Source organism: Chiloscyllium plagiosum, chromosome 9, assembly GCF_004010195.1.
Source record: "Chiloscyllium plagiosum isolate BGI_BamShark_2017 chromosome 9, ASM401019v2, whole genome shotgun sequence".
NCBI lineage: Eukaryota > Metazoa > Chordata > Chondrichthyes > Orectolobiformes > Hemiscylliidae > Chiloscyllium > Chiloscyllium plagiosum.
The window spans coordinates 38373834-38394402 of NC_057718.1; the positions used below are offsets into that span (position 1 = coordinate 38373834).

A 20569-nucleotide genomic window follows, 5' to 3' on the forward strand; every position below is an offset into this window, starting at 1 on the left:
TGCAGTTTAATTTATTAGTCCTACCTTGTCCCAGCCTGCCCTGACTGTTTGACTCGCTTCTGTTCTCAACTGTACCTGTCTCAGATTGATCTCTTTCCTCCCCAGCTCCCTGGGTCCCACCTCCTCACCTTACTAGCTTAAATCCTCTCAAGCAGTTGTAGCAAATTTCCCTGCCAGTATATTAGTCCCCTTTCCAAATTAGGTGTAATCTGTCCTTCTTGTACAGGTCACTTCTACCCCAAAAGAGATTCCAATGTTCCAAAAATGTGAATCCTTCTCCCATACACCAGCTCCTCAGCCATGCATTCATCTGTTCTATCCTCCTATTCCTGCCCTCACTAGCTCATAGCACTGGGAGTAATCCAGATATTGCTACCCTTGAGGACCTCCTTTTTAAATTTCTGCCTAACTCTCTGTAATCTCCCTTCAGAATCTCAACCTTTTCCCTTCCTATATCATTGGTTCCAAAGTGACCTCTTGCTAGCCCCTCTCCCCTGTGAGAACATTCTGCACCCTCTCTGAGACATCCTTGATCCTGGCACCAGGGAAACAACACACCATTCTGCTTTTGAACTCTCTAAGAGAGACAGATTACTCCTGTGTCTTCTATCTCAACCCCTCACAACTTTATATACTTCAAACCTGTCACCCCTCAGCCTTCTCTCTTCCAAGAAAAACAACCCAACCTCTCCAATCTCTCCCCATAGCTACGATTCTCCAGGTCTGGCAACATCACCGAGCAGCATGGTGGTTCAGTGATTTGGACAGCTGCCATACAGTGCCAGGGACCCTGGTTTGATTCCATCCATGGTTGACTATCTGTGTGGGGTTTGCATGTTCTTCCCATGTCTGCATAGGTTATGTCCCCATGTTCAAGTCCAAGTCATTAATTTATAAAACAAATAGCAGGGGTTTCCCACATTGAGTTCTGCAGAACATCACGTGAAACAGTTTTCCATTCATAAGGCCAGCAAACCCTTTGCTTTCTGTTACTAAACCAACTGTGGATCCAATTCAACACATTGCCCTGTATGTTGTGGGTTTTACTTTTTTGACCAGTCTCCCATGTCAGACTTTGTCAAATTCCTTACTAAAATCCATGTAGACAATATCCACTGCACTATCCTCATTGACCCTCCTTGCTACTTCCTCACAGAATTCACTTGAATAACAAAGCCGTGCTGACTAACCCTGACTCGTCCATGCCTATTTAAGTGATAGTTTGTCTGATTTTATAACAGTAAACCTTATTCTGAGATTATGCTCTCTGATCCTAGACACTCTCACAAGGGGAAAACAACCTCTCAGTGTCAACCCTTTGATTCCTTGAGGGATGAAATATCTATCTGTCTTACCCTTGAGTAGACTCATTGGTGACCCACAGCCCACCTATAGGGAATTATACAATTCATAATCCTGAATGAAGAAATTTCTCAGTCTCTTACTACTATTCTTTATCATGAGAATGAGTATTGATGAAAAAGGAAGTGATTTGTTGAAGCTTTTCTTCTTATACTCATCAGAACATTCAGAAGAAAACCACTGTCAAGGTGGGACGTCAAACTTTTGCTTCCCTTTACGTTGGTATTTTTGTGAATGAACTGAAAAATGTGTTGCTGGAAAAGCGCAGCAGGTCAGGCAGCATCCAAGGAGCAGGAGAATCGACGTTTCAGGCATTCTTGTGAATGTCCTGATAACAGAAGAACCAGAGAGTAAAAGAGTTTTTTTTCCACACTATCTTTAAGATCTGGAAAGCACTCTTTGAAAAGGTTTTAGAAGCTGATAGAATAGTAATTTGCAAAAGGGAATGGGGTATAAATTTCAAAGGGCAAGACAAGAAGCTTCGTTTTTTTTCAGCAATGCTTGAATTATAAACCATTTCACTGACACAATTATGTCTGATTGAGTTTTTTTGAGGAAGTAACAAAGAGGATTGATGATGGCAGAGCGGTAGATGTGATGTATATGGACTTCAGGCGTTCGGCAAAGTTCCCCGTGGGAGACTGATTAGCAAGGTTAGATCTCACAGAATACAGGGAGAACTAGCCATTTGGATACAGAACTGACTCAAAGGTAGAAGACAGAGGGTGGTGATGGAGGGTTGTTTTTCAGACTGGAGGCCTGTGACCAGTGGAGTGCCACAAGGATCGGTGCTGGGTCCTCTACTTTTTGTCATTTACGTAAATGATTTGGATGCGAGCATAAGAGATACAGTTAGTAAGTTTGCAGATAACACCAAAATCGGAGGTGTACTGGACAGCGAAGAGGGTTACCTCAGATTACAACAGGATCTGGACCAGATGGGCCAATGGGCTGAGAAGTGGCAGATGGAGTTTAATTCCGATAAATGCAAGGTGCTTCATTTTGGGAAAGCAAACCTTAGCAGGACTTATACACTTAATGGTAAGGTCCTAGGGAGTGTTGCTGAATAAAGAGATCTTGGAGTGCAGGTTCATGGATAGTGAAGGCGGTGTTTGGTATGCATTCCTTTATTGGTCAGAGTATTGAGTACAGGCGTTGGGAGGTCATGTTGCGGCTATACAGGAAATTGGTTAGGCCACTGTTAGAATATTGCGTGCAATTCTGGTCTCCTTCCTATCGGAAAGATGTTGTGAAACTTGAAAGGGTTCGGAAAAGATTTACAAGGATGTTGCCAGGGTTGGAGGATTTGAGGTATAGGGAGAAGCTGAACAGGCTGGGGCTGTTTTCCCTGGAGTGTCAGAGGCTGAGGGGTGACCTTAAAGAGGTTTTCAAAATTATGAGGGGCATGGATAGGGTAAATAGGCAAAGTCTTTTCCCTGGGGTCGGGGAGTCCAGAACTAGGGGGCATAGGTTTAGGGTGAGAGGGGAAAGATATAAAAGAGACCTAAGGGGCAACTTTTTCACACAGAGAGTGGTACGTGTATGGAATGAGCTGCCAGAGGATGTGGTGGAGGCTGCTACAATTGCAACATTTCAGAGGCATTTGGATGGGTATATGAATAGGAAGGGTTTGGAGGGATTTGGGCTGGGTGCTGGCATGTGGGACTAGATTGGGTTGGGATATCTGGTTGGCATGGACGGGTTGGACCAAAGGGTCTGTTGCCATGCTGTACATCTCTATGACTCTATCTGAAATTGTTAGACTAGAGTCGTAGAAAGTTTACAGTACAGAAAGAGGCTCTGCATTCCATTGTTTCCGCACTGGTCATTAAACATCAATCTATTTGAATTCCACTTTCCAGCACTTGACCTGTAGCCTTGTATGCTGCAGTGTTTTATGTGATCATCTGAATAGTTCCCACCTCTAACACTCTTTCTTGTAGTGAATTCCAAAGATCTCCAATCCACTAGGTGACAAAGATCTCCTCAAATCCCCTCTCAACCTCCAACTCCTCACCTTAAAACTGTGACCCCTGGGTATTGCCCCCCATTTTGCCTGTCTATGCCCCTCAGAAATTTGTACACACTTCAATCAGATCTCTTGGTAGCCTTGTCTGCTCTAAGGAAAATAAAACCAGTCTGTCTAATCTCCCTTAGCTGAATGGCTTCAGCACAGGCAACATCCTCATGAATCTCTTCTGTACTCTCTCATGCAATCACATCCTTCCTTTAGTTTAGCAACCTGAACTACACACATTGCTTCAGCTGAGGTCTAACTAACATTACATACAGCTCCATTGCGTCTTCCTTGATCTTATATTCAGTGTCTTGACTATTAAAGACAAGTACCCCATATGTCGCCTTAACCAACTTATCTACATGAGAAGATCTAGTTGAGGTGTCTAAGATGCTAAGGCAAATTAGAGATAGATTGAATATTTCCTCACTGGTCAATCTAGAATTAGAAGCCATTGTTTTCAGACAAGGGATAATAGATTCAAACCAGATGAGGAAAAATTGCTTCTCTCAAAGGGTCGTGAAACTGTGGAATTTAGTACTCCAGAATGCAGTAGATCCTGTGACATTGAGTAAATTTAAGACAGAAGTATATAGACTTTTCATTAGTAATGGGGTGAAGTGTTATGGGGAATGGACAAGGAAGTGGTGTTGAAGCTAAGATGAGATCAACTACGATGGTGTTTAATAGTGGAGCAGGCTCAAAGGACTGAATTTCCTATTCCTGCTCCTAGTTCTTATGCTCTTGAGAGGTTGCTTAGCTGTTTATCTTGCCATTTGGTATTTTGACATTTTCTGTTGCTTTAGATTCCTAGTGGAGTTATGGTTCATGTAATGCTTCAGCAGCACCCAGTTTCACATGAAGAGACTAATAATTTCAAGTAATTCCCAAGAGCTGAACTTTCTAATTTTTGACCTCTGTTAAATTGCTTGAGTAATTGACACAAGAAGTAGACCGGAAATGAATAGTATTTTTTTCACACTGCCGTTAAGATCTGGAATGCACTCTGAAAAGATTTTGGAAACTGTTAGAATAATAAAGCAAAAGGCAATGGGGCATACATTTGCAAAAAAAATGCAGAGTTGCAGAGAGAAGGGGAGAGAAGAAAAGAAAGATTAGATATTTCTTTTTCAAACAACTAATCAAGGTACTAGGGCTGGTTTCCTTCTGTGCCATAAAGGTTCTATGAACCTGTATATGTGCGGATGAAAGGTTTCTTTTAGATGAGAATCAGGAGCAAGGCTTGACACCCTTCCCTACAGCATTTCCAGCAACTTACATGACAGTCTTACCTACAGATTTAAAGCCACACAAATATAAATATTGACATCAACTAAAATAAATGAAAGAAAATCTACCAAGCATTTGCCGTGAAATCAATGGTTAGGTTATGTGCTTAAGATGAATGAACGTAAACAAATAGATTAATTATGCAATCAGTGACCAATTGGAAACAGCTGAAAACTATCATTTGAACTAATTGAGAGAACTGTGTGGTTTCAAGTTATACTTTACTACCTATCTGAAAGTACTCCCTCTTGCTAATCAACCTATTCAGAGATCCTATTACACATCTCTGGAGCAGGTGGGACTTGAACTCAGACCTCTTAGTTCAAATGGTATTGAGATGCAGATAGTTTCTAATCAACCTGGTAAGAGATGTTATTATACATGTCTGGAGCAACTGGAACTTGAACCCAGACTTCCGAGCTTTTTAGATTTTAGATTAGATTAGATTACTTACAGTGTGGAAACAGGCCTTTCGGTCTAACAAGTCCACACCAACCCGTCAAAGCGCAACCCACCCAGACCCATTCCCCTACATTTACCCCTTCACCTAACACTATGGGCAATTTAGCATGGCCAATTCACCTGACCGGCACATTTTTGGACTGTGGGAGGAAATCGGAGCACCCGGAGGAAACCCACGCAGACACAGGGAGAATGTGCAAACTCCACACAGACTGTGCCACCCACGCTGAGATACAGGTCCATAGGCACTGACAACATTCAAATGCCTCACTCAATTGACTAGTGTGTGTGGTGCCAACTACTTTGAAGGTGGCTTGAAGTGAAAATGGATAAGGAAAGTCCTAAAAATTCTACTCAAGTGAATTACTTAATGGTCAACACTCTTTGTATTGTTTATCAAAGGGATATATGTTGCTGTGCAAACACCATTATAGTGAACAAGATATAAATTAATGATTTCATGCAATTCAGTCTCTCAAACTTTGGAATTATGGTATAATATGCTTGTGGAATACTTTTTTTTCTCTGTGACTTATTTTGACTTTCTTCTATAGTTTAGTGATCAAGATGAAGAATTAGAGGATGAAGAGGAAGAAGATAGGAAATCAAATCATGATGATAATACGGAGGTAGAAAAGTCTCCTTTGCCACTACAGATGACGACTGTGGAGCAGCCAGGTGTTCAGGGCCCCACAGTTATGTGTGAAATGCCAAATTGTGGTGCAGTAAGTATCAATTATTGGCTTCAAGGTTTGCTGAACAGAATGCAGGCCTCAAAAATTATACCTTTAGCACAATTTATATCAGAGGTTCCCAAACATTTTGGCTGTCCCTACACACCTTTTTGGGGAATTCAGGACATGACCCATTTTCCCCATCCATACACATTAGAAAGTATTTTACACTCCTCCTTGAAGAATTAAGCCCTAATGATTTCTAAAGCTGGCAGAAAAATGAATGTTCAAAATGCTTATCTTGTCTTTTCATCATGTATGGATTGGATGGTTAAAATAAACAACTACTTGGACAAAATTGGACGAGTAAAGAAGATCCAGTGGGGATTTGCTGAGGGGTAAATATGTTTGACAAACTCGATTGAGTTTTTTTGCTAAGCTATCAAGGAGGATGAATGATGACAATCAGTTGTTGTAAAAATTGAAAAGGTGTTTGATAAAGTAACACGTTAGGCTCATTAGCAAAATTGAAGCCCGGGGATAATAGGGGTATTAAAAGAATGGATACAACGTTAGCTCAGGGTTCGAAAGTGGCTTTGGTAAATGTCTGTTATTCAGACTGAAGGAAAGTATACAGTGGCATTCCCCAAGGTATAGTATTCCAGATACTAGTTAGTGAAATGTATTAACTTGTAAATAAGCACTAACAAAGACAAATCACTGCAAGAAGATAGGTAGTTTGGTGGAATGAATGAATATTTAACAGATGTATTTCAGTACAAAAAAGGTGAGGCACATTATTGTAGGAAGAATGAGGAGGAAAAAATACATGCTGTGCTAAATGTGCTAACTTTAAAAAGGATGCAAGAACAAAGAATCCTGGAAGTTTTAGTCAGTCTGTTTTTGCAAGTGATAGGACAGGTTAGCAAAACAATTAATAAAACATATGATACAGGTCTTCATAAATAAAGGTGCAGAGTACAAAACCAGCATGTTATACTACATCCTATATAAAATGCCAGGTTGGCCCCATCTGGAGTATTGTGTTGAATATCAGAAAAATATTAGAAAACTATACTCTGTTTAAAAAGTGTGTTAAATTATTTGATTTGTAAATGAAATATTTAATAGTTTTCATTTGCTTCTCAAAAATGCTAACTGTTTCTAGTTACCTCCCATTCATCATTTCACCGGTCACCTCTCATGAGGATGAGTGGTCAGAAGCAGAAAGCTACCTGTACAGCTTCAAGCTGAGAGTGACAGTAGCTTCAAGTTATACAGTTGTGTAAATAATCCATAAGGAGGAGAGTTAGTGACCAGGAAGGGTCAGGGAGTAGGAGATACTCCTCTCAATGGTGTCAATCAGGACATGCAACCCAGTGCAAAACCATCAGTACAAAACTTCCGACTCTAAATGTGAATACCTGCCCCATTTACTGACTGATGCTAAATTTGCATAAAATAGTTAGTTAGAATTCATGATGAGATTGGTTTTGCACATCTGAATAATTTAACACTGAGGTTATATTCCTTTGTGCTGAGAAAATACCTTTCAAATACATCATCACTTTTTTGCAACACTTTGTACAATCTTGGGGAAATGGAACATGATACCATCTGCTGGTCAGATCATAAGTACCAACAGTAAAATCTCATGAGAAAATCAGAAAACATTTCAGTTAATGCAACAGTGTTTAGTTTCAGACAACAAATAGCTTAATACAGTGCTCTGCATTTGAATGCTGTCTGAGTATTAGTATGTCATGCTTCAATGGGAAATAGCATGCTCTGAAAAGAACAGATTTTTTTAACTTGTACTACACACTACAGAGGCAATGGTACATCTCCTTAAAGCAGCACTGCCACGTGTGGGGGATTTATGTGTTACCTGCAAGTGAATTGGCAGATCAGCAGATAAGCATAATTATCTGGCATATATTTGTTGCTTATAATATGCGGAAATTACCACACCAGTTTTGCAGTTTATCAGCACTGAGTTGGAATGGACTCAAGTCATTGAAATCTAAAAATTATTTGTTCTTTGAAAACATTCAACAGTGCTCTATAAATATTGCAAGTATTTTTATTATAAATTTTACTATATTGGAGCACTATTTCTGAGGAACATTTGGGACATTCTGTAAACATAAACTGCAGACTTTATTTGGTTTTATATTTGAAAAACATCTCACTTCACTGAATATGTTTTCTATCCTGGAATAGACAAAATTTTAGACAAAGTTTGTCCTCATTTAAAATTGTACATACAGTATATAGTAGCATAAACATTTAATATCGTTATTAGGCCATTCTTTATTTTTTGCGTTTCTAATCATTTTTCCCTTTGTCACTCCATGTCGTTTATAACTGTGGTTCCCCAATAAACCTGTAATGTATAGATTTTATATTAAAGTTGTACTGAAGTTTTTTTGTATTTTTGAATTGACTTGGACGGTATGGTGACTAAAAGAGTATAACCAGTCTCTTCTTTTCACCTTCCCTTTAAGATATTCAGCTCCAGGCAGGCTTTAAACGGCCATGCACGTATCCATGGTGGCTCAAGCCAAACTCCAAAACTGACTTCTGCAGCTAAACATAAAATGGGAGGACTTCAGTCTGGTTACACCTCTGTGAAGAACTCCCCTGCACACAATACAACAAGTGGTGAAATAGATGCTGCTACAATTTTCCCTTGCAAGGAATGTGGAAAGTAAGTTAAATGACACTTGTTTCTCTCTAAATTGCCTGCATTTTTTAATTAGCTGCTTGTTTTACAAAGTTTCATTTTACTTTATCTGGGCTTCATTCAGAAATGCGGACCACTATTGCTTTCTTGTAATTTGCTGAGAATACATGGTTTTAAGTGTCAGTTCAATATTTCAGGATGTTCTACAAGATTAAAAGTAGAAATGCTCACATGAAAACGCACAGACAGCAGGAGGAACAGCAACGACAAAAGGCTCAGAAAGCTCTTGAAGTTGGTGAAATAGCAACTATAGCCCAACCTGCTACACCAGTAGCACCTGTGTTACTTCATCCAGATCACATGAGTATGGTTAAGCGACACGTGGATTTGGAGGATAATGACATTATTCAGGATTTGGAAGATGTGATGGAGGAATCAGATGTCATGGATACAGACTTACTTTTAGATGGAGACGATGGAGAATTTCTCCAGGATGATGACTTGTAAACTTTTTTTATTATTCTACGTAAAATATAAATCTCAATTAGAATTAATTGAACAAACTAGTTACTTTTTCTAAGTCAACAGCTAGTCCTAAGGCTAGTTCAAATGCAGTATGCAAAAAAAATCCAGGTGAGTTGTACATAATTAACACTGATCTTGAATTGCCTCTGTCATTCATACCATGAATGGTTTTTCATACCATTACATAGACCTCACAAAGACTTCTGGACTTTTACTTTTCCCTCAGCTGCTTGTTAAAAGTTATTTCAAAGCATTGAAACCAAACGGGTTTTTTGCTAAAGAGAAAGATTTGTCTTCAGTTTAAGTTTCAGAAATTGAATTGTCTACTTTGCTATAGAATGAAACAAAAAAGCTGTAAATAAGGTTCAAAATTATATATATTTTAAATGGTAAAATCTGATTTGTTTATGGATTTATTTAACTGCTGTTTTTTGTTATTCAGCAGGTAGGGTGTAAATACTTTATATTCCAAAACTCTATTAGAAAAGCAAAATATTTTTGAAAGAAAAAAAAAGTCCAAATGCCTAAGAATGAAGATCTTTCACAGGGGCTATCTTCTGTTATACAATGTTGTACAGATTTATGAAAGCTTTATTTTATTAATTTTGGGGTACTGATAGTGGCCAGATTGCATGCCTTTTACTCCATTATGTAATTTATTTTTTTTTAAATTGCACTGTTAAGTGTTTTCCTTCAAGAGTGTATGGAACCCTTTTCGTACATTATCTTATTTCTGCTATAATTAAATGCAGTGACTTTGTCACATTATAACTTAAGCACTATGTATAGACCAGTGAATGAGTCACTTTGTGCAATGCTTTTGTTGTATATTGGGTAAAAAAAGACAAGTCTTTAGGAAGATTTCTGTGCCATGTTCTTGGGAAGATTATGTTTTTTTTAACAAAAGTGGCATCTTTAAAATGAGCAGTATTTTCTTGTGAATTTAATATATGCTGTCACAAGATTATTGTGCTTGACTATGTACCCAAGTTTACTTTTAACAAAAATGTGATGGGATTTACACTGACGGATTTTTTTTCCCTATTAAACTAATCCAAGAAAGTGATTTTTTTTTAATTTCTCTGCCCTCTAGAGTTCATTTAATAAAAGTTATTTTGAAAAGAATTCCATTATGCAAGAATCTGCTTGCAAACTATTGATTGTTTCTAAATCAAATTAGATTATATCATATTAATGTATAATGTTTCAAGGTCTTACCCTAAGACAGGGAATTATCAGACTGATAATTCCAACGGCCCCTGATGCCAGACGTTTTAAGTATTTCTTCTATAACTTTGCATGTGAACATGTGTATTAGGAGCAAGTTTGGGCCATTTGGATCCTCAAGCTTGCTCTACTATTCAGTAAGATCATGGTTAATTTGATTACTCCACATTTCCACCTATCCTTGACAACCTTTCACTTGCTTTTCAGGAATTTATTTACCTCTGCCTTCAAAGTATTCCATGACTTTGTTTCCACTGCCTTTGAACAAGAACATTCAAAAGACATTTAGTATTTTATAATGAAACAATATTGTCTTGTCTCTGTTTTAAATTAATGTCCTATTATCAAGAGATTCTCACACAAATATCCTTTCTACAGACATCTTGTTAAGGATCTTGTGTTTAAACCATGTCATCTGTTACTTTTCTAACTGCAGATATAAGCCTAACCTGTCCAACTTTTCCTTGAGATAACCATCCCATTCCAGATATTGGAGTAGAAAGCCTACTCTGAATAGTTTCTAATGCATTTATCCATCCTTGAATAAGGAGACTAATGCTGGACACAGCATGACACATATATATGTGGCTATATATGTGTGTATGTACACTTTATGATCTGTAGAGCTAAGTATAACCTCCTTACTTGAGGATACAATTCCCCTGCAATTAAATGATAATTTTCAATTTGGTTTTCTAATTACTTGCTGTACTAGCATACTAACCTTTGAAATGTATGCCTAGGACACCCAGATTCCTCTGTGTCACAGAGCTTTGAGACTTCTTCATATTTGGATAATATGGTGTTTTATTCTTCCAAAGTGAATATTTTTACATTTTTCTATATTTATAATCCATTTATCAGATCTTTATCTACTTATAGGGGCTTCAAAGGGTTACAAGTGAGTAATGTCCTCTTCACAAATTAATGTGCTTACCAACCTTTGAGTCATCAGCAAATTTGGTTTGGTCCCTTCATCCAAAAATTATAAATTATTGAGGCCACAAAACTGATTGCTGGGACACTATTTACTACATTTGGCCACCCAAAAAAAAATTAATTATGACTACATTTGATTCCTCATCCAAGTCATTTATATCTATTATGAATAGCTGGAGCCCCAAGCACTGACTATATTTTCCAACTGTTTCCTACTTGTTAACCAATTCTTGATCCATGCTAATATATTACCCCTGTCCCATGTGCTTTAAGTTTGCCCACTCATCTTTAATGAGGGATCTTATCAAAAATCATGCTCAATGAATCTACTGGAGATTTTGAGGACATTACTGGGAGAATAGATATGGGAGAACCAGTGGATATGGTGTATTTGGGTTTTCAGAAGGCGTCTAAAACTCCAAATACACTATATCTACTGGTTCTCCATATCCATTCTCCTTGTAACGTCCTCAAAATCTCCAGTAGATTTGTTGAGCAAGATTTTCCTTTTATGTATCCATACTGGCTTTGTCCAATCCTGTGAATGTTATCACATCTTTTATAATAGACTCTAGGTATTTCCCCACTACGTATGTTAGGCCAACTGGTCTGTAATTATCTTTTTCTCTCCCTATTTTTTAAATAGTGGGACTATGTTTGACACCGTCAAATCTGGAGGAATAGCTCCAGAGTCTATTGAATTTTGAAAGATGACCACCAACGCATCCAATATTTCTAAGGCTACTTCATTTGTTATTCTGGGATGTAGATTATTAGGTCTTGGTGATTTGTCAGAATTTAACCCCATTAATTTCTAAGACAATTTTTTCTTACTAGTATTGATTATCTTCAATTCGACTCTCTCACCAGATCCTTGGTTTCCTCATGTCTGGAAAGTTAACTCTATCGTCTTTTATGAAGACAGAACCAAAATATTTCTGCCAAATCTTTGTTCCCTATCATAATTTCCATAACTTCTGGCTGTAAGGCAGCAACGTTTGTCTTTACTAATCTTGTTAATTTATGCAAATATTCTTTCAATATGAACCATTGCCTAGCTACCATACCGGTGTGACAGGACTGTCATACAAGAAGAAATTGGTTCTACTGAGCATGTATTCACTTGAGTTTAGAAGGATGAAAGGAGATTTCTCCAACATCAAACCCTCTGGTAAGGTTCCCCAATCCATTCAGATCTCATGCCCTTCGAGTTAGAATCTTAGTTTTGGATTCAATTACTGACTCTTCATCTTATAGTCGCTCTTCCCTAAGGAATCCCAACAAGATTGTTACAGTCGTTTCTCATTGCACAGTACCAGTCTAGAATCTCTTGTTCTCTGGTTCCTCCATATTGGTCTACAAAGTCATCATGTACACACTTCAGGAAATACTCCTCCATAATATCATTTGTAGTTTGGATTGTCCAATCTATATGTAAACTAAAGTCACCCATGATTACAGTTGTACAGTACGCATCTCTGATTTCTTGTTTAATTCCTTCCCTTACATCTCCACGGTTCACTGGGGGCCTTTAGGCAAACCCGACAATGTTTTTTGCCCCTTAGTGTTTCTCATCTTCCCCCATACAGATTCTACATTATGATTTTTTTGAGCCACTATCCTTCCTTAGTGTTGCACTGAAACCTCCTTTATTAACAATGCTATCTCACTTCATTTCCCTTTTCGTCTGACCTTTCCACATAATGAATACCTTAGAAGTTCAGTTCACATCTTCCGTTATTCTGCAGCTGTGTCTTTAAAGTCACATGTATATCATAAGCATTTCGCTCTGCAAGAAGTGGAATCGTTAAAACTTTTAAGACAGAGGTAGTTAGATTTTTGTTTGGCGGGGGAATAAAATGATTGGAGTAGATAGGAATTTTGAATTGGAAACAATTGTGGATCAATAATGTTTGTAATCCGAATTGGAGAGCTAAATGATTATTTGTGAATTCATGGTTATTTAAAAACTATTTGCATTAACATTGTGGGTTATTTGACCTTCTGTAGATTCCGTGAGAGCATAGATTGCTATCACCATGGTGCTTTAAGAACTTTATGTGCGTCACTCAGCCATTGCCAGCAGTATTAAATTTGGTATACTTTTAACAACTTTAACGTTAGATGTAAATACAGTTCTGACAAGTTCAATGGACAAATAGCAGAGAGCTATATCCTGAGTCTTTGCTGTATCTGATTTCTAAGTGCTCAACAATGATAGTTTACTCTAGTAGGAAGCTTCGCTTTAACAATACAAATGCTTTTCTTCTTAATGAACAAACAAAATGCTTCAATTTTAACATTTCTGATAGCATTTTGACAAATTGTTCTCTAAATTAATGTTCAGCATTTTTTCAAACCCGTATAACTGGAGAAAGAATGCCTCACCTTCAGTCTTGGGACACTTCAACTACATGGGATTGATGTGGATTTCACCAGTTTCCCCATTTCTCCTTGCCCACTTTATCCCAGGCCCAACCTCCCATCTCACCACCACTCTCTTGAACGGTCCTACCTGTCCATCTTCCTTCCCACTATTCTGCTCCACCCTCCTCTCCAACCTGTCACTTTCAACCCCACCTTCATCTTCCTATCGCATTCCCAGTTACCTCTCCCCCCACCAATTTATCTGTTAGCCCCCTTGGCCCACAAGCCTCATTCCTGATGAAAGGCTTATGCCAGAAACGTTGACTCTCCTACTCCTCACATGCTACGTGACCAGCTGTGCTGCTTTTCCAGCACCACACTTTTCAACTTTGATCTCCTGTAGTCCTTACTTTGTCCCAGTATAAATCAGTACAATATTTTTGACATACTGTCTACCTTATTTTCACTATTATCAGTATAGTTCTGTAATTTATTGGATATTCTATTTCTGTATCTAATCATAATTGCATTTCAAACATTTTTATTGTTTTAAAAGAGCAATGCTAATACCAAGTGGCACGGTGGCTCAGTAGTTAGTGCTGCTGCCTCACAGCGCCAGGAACCCGGGTTCAAATCCAGCCTCGGGTGACTGTGTGGCGTTTGCATATTCTGCCCATCGCTATGAGGGTTTCCTCTGGGTGCTCCGGTTTCCTCCCACAGACCAAAGATGTGCAAATTAGGTGAATTGGCCATGCTAAATTGTCCACAGTGTTTCAGGGATGTGTGTGGATTTGTTGGGCCGAAGGGCCTGCTTCTACACTGTAGGGATTCTAATTCTAATTCTTTCATTTAAATAATATCTTGGGAATAAAACCTCCCAAGGAATTTCACAGGAACATTAGCACACAGTCAAGTTTTCTTCAATAAAGAGATTAATCCAAGAGATAAATCTGGAATTTAAAAAAACTAGGCTCAATAATAATGAAATTACTGTATTGTTCTGGTTCTCTGCATTAAATGCCAGTTGGAAGAAGTACATGAGGGTAGGAAGGGCAGACATCAGTGTTTCTTACCAAGAGTGGCTCAATACCACTATCGCTGAATTGATCAAACCCTGAAGGATTAATCTACCTGACTGGGTCTATATCAGGTAGTGAGAGAACCAGTACGAAGGTGGAAAAAACACTGCCTAAGTCTGTGTGAGTTACCTGTTACAGGTGCTTCTAACTATCATAGAAATAGTGAAATTAGCCATTTCGTAGCTGTAATGGAGCCAAAGCCTCGTCTTTACACTAATGATATAAAATGTGTTGCGTGATATACCACTGTGCTAAATGGGATGTAGACCTACCAGCTCAGAACTGGGCATGCAGAAGACCTTGTGAACCATAAGCAACAACAGATTTATATTCACCACAAATGATACACTTATGACCCAGCAAAGCCTCACTCTAGCATTACCATTGAAACAAAAAACAAATCCTACTTCAATAAGTTATGTCAGAGAGCACTAAATATTTCAAACAATTATATGACAGGTGAACTCAGAGCTACATGCAAACTCAGCAGCATGCAATAGGTAGAGCAAAGCAAGACAATCAACAGATCAGATCATGTCTCAACAATCCTTCCACATTCAGTTGTGAATGATGGTAGACAATTAATTTACAGAAGGTGGATGGAGCTTCTCAAACATCCCCATCCACAATGATGGCAGAACCCAGTGAAAGACAAAGCTGAAGTGTTTGCAACCATTGTCAGCCAGAAATACAGATAAAGAAAGGACAATGCTTGGGACCTTCACTCATCTTCAGGGAGCGGAGATAGTTGGACCTGCATGAGACTCATCCAGTCAGAAATATTTGGCATTTGACCCAAGTGTGCACAAAAATCCAGGAGTGACATCATAGCAAAATTGTAAGTGCTTTGGTTGGTGAGAAGTTGCTGTTAGGAGTGTGAACTTAAATTGTTTAAAGTTTGAAAGCCATATTATTAATAAAGAAGTGGTAACTATTTGGGTTTCAATAAGGAACAGTATCAAATGGGAAAATAGACTTTCATCCAGCCAAAGTAAAACAAAATAATAAACCAAAGGAAAATAAGGGTAGACTGAGTAGTCACCAGTAAATTTTACACATCCTCAAGTTAACAAGTGGTACTTAGATTAATGGGATGGCAGGCCAGCGAGATCCAGTAGTAAATGTGAAATTCTGGACATACCATTGGCATAGCCAAATGTGGCTGCACAAGCTTGAGCTCTGGGTTTCAGAACCTCAACAGCAGCAAGAGTTCCTGTTATACACTCACATGCAAAGAACTATCTGAATAACATCCAGGGAGGTGGTCGCACTGCAGATCAGAAGTGGGCATGCAGACAGGGAATCAATGTCCACCAGGCCTTTTAAGAAAACAAGGCAGGTATGACAGGAGTGCCATCAGTCTATCCTGGTTCCTATTCTGGAAACTGGTGAGGCAATTGGTTCCTGAGGGAGTGCAGTCAGAGCCAGGTCCATAGTACCATGGGGGACGAGGAGAAAGAAGAATGGAAGGGCAGTAGTGATATGGGATTCCATTGTCAGGGGATCAGATGAGCATTTCTGTAGGATTAAAAGTGATTTTGAGACGGGCTATTGCCTTCCTGGTATGAGTGGGTGCAAGTCATTCTTCTGAGGGAGGCACAATCAGTCAGAAGTCAGACTCCACAGTGGTACCAACTTAATAGGTAGAAAGGAATGAGATCCTGAAAGAATATTTTAAGGAGTTAGGAAGGAAATGCAGGACCTCACGTGTAGTAATCTGAGGATCACTGCTAGTGGAATGCACTTGTGAGCTTAAGAACAGAAGGACTGATCAGTTTAACAGGTGGCTGGAGATCTGGTGTAGGAATAGAACCATAAAATTTCTAAAGCATTAGGAGTTATTCTGGGGTTCATGGTACACATACAAGCTAACACCTTAACAATAACACCATAAGACATAGGAGCATAATTAGGTCTTTCAGCTTATTGAATTTGCTCCACCATTCAATCACGGCTGATATGTTTCTCAACCCTATTCTCCTGCCTTCTCCCTGTAACCCTCGATCCCTTCGCAATCAAGAATCTATCTACTTTTGTCTTAAATACTGAATGACGGCCTCCACAGCCCTCTGTAACAATGAGTTCCACAGATTAACCACTCTCTGGCTGAAGAAATCTCTCCTCAACTCAATTTTAAACAGTTTTTTCCTTCACTCTGAGGCTGTGCTCTTGGATCCTAGTCTCTCCTCCTAGTGGGAACATCTCTGTACTGGGACTGATATCCTCATATGGAGATGTGCTGGTACTATTGGGGTAGCTTTAAACTAGCTTGCCAAGGGGTTGAGTGTGGTGCTGGAAAAGCACAGCCGATCAGGCAGCATCTAAGAGCAGAAGAATTGACGTTTAGAGTATAAGCTGTTCCTCAGGAATGAGGCTTATGGCCCATGGGGGCTGAGAGATAAATGGGGGCGGGGGGGTGGTTGGGTCAGGAGGAAGGTGTTGAGAATGCGATAGGTTGGAGAAGATAGGTGGGAAGGCAGGTGTACAGGTAGGACTGTTCAGGAAGCAGATAGTTGGGAAGGAAGATGGACAGATTAGATTCTTTGCAGTGTGGAAACAGGCCGTTTGGCCCAACAGGTCCACACTGACCCTCCAAAGAGTGACCCACCTCCCTCTGACTAATGCACTGAACACTATGGGCAATTTAGCATAACCAATTCAACTGGCTGCACATCTTTGGACTGTGGGAGGAAATCGGAGCACCTGGAGGAAACCCACGCAGACACAGGGAGAATGTACAAACTCCACAGGCAGTTGCCCAAGACTGGAATTGAATTCAGGTCCCTGGTGCTGTGAGGTAGCAGTGCTAACCACTGAGCTGCCGTGCTGTGACAGGTCGAACCATTCAAGAAGCAGATAAGTGGGAAGGAATCACTTTCAGCCCCACTTTCATCTATCACTTTCCCAGCAACCTTCCCCCCTCATTTATCTCACAGTCCCCTTGGCCTATAAGCCTCATTCCTGATGAAGGGTTTATGCCTGACATGTCAACTCTCCTGCTCGTCAGATGCTGTCTGACCAGCTGTATTTTTCCAGCACCACACTCTTTGACTCTGATCTGCATCTGCAGTTCTCACTGTGTTCCAAGTGCTGTTTAGCATGGAGGAATGGGATTAATCAGCTTAGAGTGGGTGGTTCACAGTCATCAGCAGGAGGCTTCCTTGCTTATGTTTAACCTGTAGCCATGACAATGCATGTGGTTTCCCAGGACAACTCCTTCCCGACTGTTTACAACTACGTCACCACCTCAGCTGAATCTGTCCTGTTTTTATGTTCGACCCATATGGCCTCAACTGAGGAGCCTTCTAAGGTATTGTCCCTCTTTATTCCAATAACTGACTCCTTTATATATACTGCGACATTAGATTAGATTTTTAGATTAGATTACTTTACAGTGTGGAAACAGGCCCTTCGGCCCAACAAGTCCACACCGACCCGCCGAAGCGTAACCCACCCATACCCCTACATTTACCCCTTACCTAACACTACGGGCAATTTAGCATGGCCAATTCACCTGACCTGCACATCTTTGGACTGTGGGAGGAAACCGGAGCACCCGGAGGAAACCCCACGCAGACACGGGGAGAACGTGCAAACTCCACACAGTCAGTCGCCTGAGACGGGAATTGGACCCGGGTCTCTGGCGCTGCGAGCCAGCAGTGCTAACCACTATGCCGCCCACAAAACCTCCTCTTTTCAAATCAACCCTGACTCACTTTAAGGTAGTATATTTTGCGATATAAACTGCCAGTCTTGAGGGTTAAAGGACACTGGAGGATTTGCCAACTATTACCTCGAGGGAAGGATCCACAGCTTGTCTTTCACCATGAAATACGGGGTTGGACAGTAAAGGTTATCTATCTGTGATTTGGACTTTTCTTAGAGAATGAAGTGTATGCTTAAGAAGCATAATAAAGTATAACTTTGACAGTATGATCTTCAGACATTGTAAAAATGGGGATATTTTCTGTAGTTCATGTTATAAGGGGTCTTGAAATAATGTTGAGTCCATGTAGTTTTTGGTGTAGTTTGAGTGATTAGACGGTTACACGATCAGTTACTTTGTAAAAGGACCCATAGAACCTAAGACGAGAGACGGAATTTCCCTAGGTGGCCAATTATTAATTTTAGATTCCGTGATTATAATCTGATCGTTTGTGTTTTCTATTTTTGTTCTTAGAGGACAAGCCGCGTGCATCTCCACTGTCGCCCTTTCATAAGAGCGTGTTATTAACAATTGCATCTGTTCCGTTAACACAGCATTATCATCAATGTGTTTAACTTCATCAGTCAAGGTTGCAAGGTCCAGATCATATGAGTTACTGGTTTCCCAATGGCAAATGCCATAAAAATGAGTAACTGCTGCGAGGGGTTCAATTTCCAATTCCGTTAAGGATCAGATTGTGGAAGGCCAGTCAAAATACCAATGGATAGCATGATAGTTTTAAATGAATTGCAAAATAGGGACCTGGAATCTGCGGTGCATTGAATTGTGTTGTTGCTTTTGTTGTATTTTGCGATTACAGCTTCAACTCACATGTTCCAATAATAGGTCCATCAACTTTAAAACGTTGTCTGCCTCTTTCTCTAATGAGTATTTAGAGTATTGACATTTTTCTCGGTGATCTGTCGGCGGTGTGTTAGTGGAGGTCACATTTGCTTCTAAATCACAATGTCCATTGATTCAAGTCCCAGTCCGGGATTAGAAATTGAAAAGGAAAATGATTTCGGGCTCATGTTTCAGTGTAACAGTGGAATAGCCCAAAACATAAACCGCACTCGCAAGAGGTAGGGAGTTACCCCCCACAGTACAGGCCCACAGTGTCCCTGCATCAACAATAAACCGTTGGCCGGTGATCCGGAAGCAGTCCCGCCGGAACCGGAGGTTGGCGGCATTTGAGCCAAGATGGCGACTATTTTGCGTAGTCTCCGTGCCGTTTCCAGGGGCAGATCGTTATTCCGGCTGTATCAGGTAAAGTTTGACTGGTTTTTCTTTTGCACACCCTCCTCTCAATCCCCGAAGTTTCTGTGATGGTGTTTCGTCAGTCAGGAAGCGGTCAGCACGTAGCGTCCTCGAGACCCTGCAGGAAAAGGAGAGGTTCGATTCTGTCGCGTGGATCGCTGAGCAGACCGTCAGAGACAAAACGTAGCTTGGTTGTTGGTGAGAAGGACACTGGCCGTACAATCTTTCATGGATGCTTGGCCTTTGTGCACCACTGCACGGTGTCCTCGATGTGACTGCACTGGTGAAGAAACTGTTACACATCTACTAAAATGTGCCTTTGCAAAGAATATCTGGCAAGACATGCAGTGATTTTTGTTGAGGTTCGCTCAGAGCAGTTCTGTGATTCAGTACTGTGTGCTCTACGGGGCTGTTTTCAGGGACTCGCACTGAGACAAGCATTGACTGTGCCTGGAAGACCACCAACTCGGTGAAAGACAGTCTTCATTCTGCCTGAACCTTGTTGATCTCCCAGGGTAAAGAGTTGACCGCAAGCAAATGTTGCAGTTTGGTATGTTCGAGGTCCAGCATTAAGTGCTGAAGGATGCATTAAAGCCAAGGTGCAGTGCGGAACGATCACCATCTAAGGTCCTTCTGCTGAAGTGTAAACTGAGTCTATTCAGTTACTGGATTAGTGGTGCGGAAAAAGCACAGCAGTTCAGGCAGCATCTGAAGAGCAGTAAAATTGACGCTTCAGGCAAAAGCCCTTCATCAGGAATACAGGCAGAGTGCCTGAAGGGTGGAGAGATAAATGAGAGGAGGATGGGGGTGGGGAGAAAGTAGCATAGTGTATAATAGGTGAGTGGGGGTGGGGATGAAGGTGATAGGTCAGAGAGGAGGGTAGAGTGGATAGGTGGAAAGGAAAGTAGGCAGGTAGGACAAGTCATGGGGACAGAGCTGAGCTGGAAGTTTGGAACTGGGGTGAGGTGGGGAAGGGGA

At 40.2% G+C, this 20569-nt stretch overlaps 2 protein-coding genes across 9 annotated transcripts in view; both read left to right on the top strand.

Annotated features, from left to right (window-relative positions):
- LOC122552789 (transcriptional-regulating factor 1) overlaps positions 1-10141 on the top strand; it is a 290789-nt gene extending 280648 nt beyond the window's left edge. For all 8 annotated transcript variants that reach the window (XM_043695723.1, XM_043695728.1, XM_043695722.1 and 5 more), the window contains 3 exons: positions 5686-5856; positions 8313-8515; positions 8689-10141. In XM_043695723.1, the coding sequence (XP_043551658.1) occupies positions 5686-5856; positions 8313-8515; positions 8689-8998 (684 nt within the window). In that variant the 3' untranslated portion in view covers positions 8999-10141. The remainder of the gene's footprint in view (positions 1-5685; positions 5857-8312; positions 8516-8688) is intronic.
- A 7533-nt stretch (positions 10142-17674) lies between these two features.
- Positions 17675-20569, top strand: part of mrps10 (mitochondrial ribosomal protein S10) — a 22094-nt gene continuing 19199 nt past the window's right edge. The window contains exon 1 of the mRNA XM_043696766.1: positions 17675-17938. Coding sequence (XP_043552701.1) covers positions 17813-17938 — 126 coding nt within the window. The 5' untranslated portion in view covers positions 17675-17812. The remainder of the gene's footprint in view (positions 17939-20569) is intronic.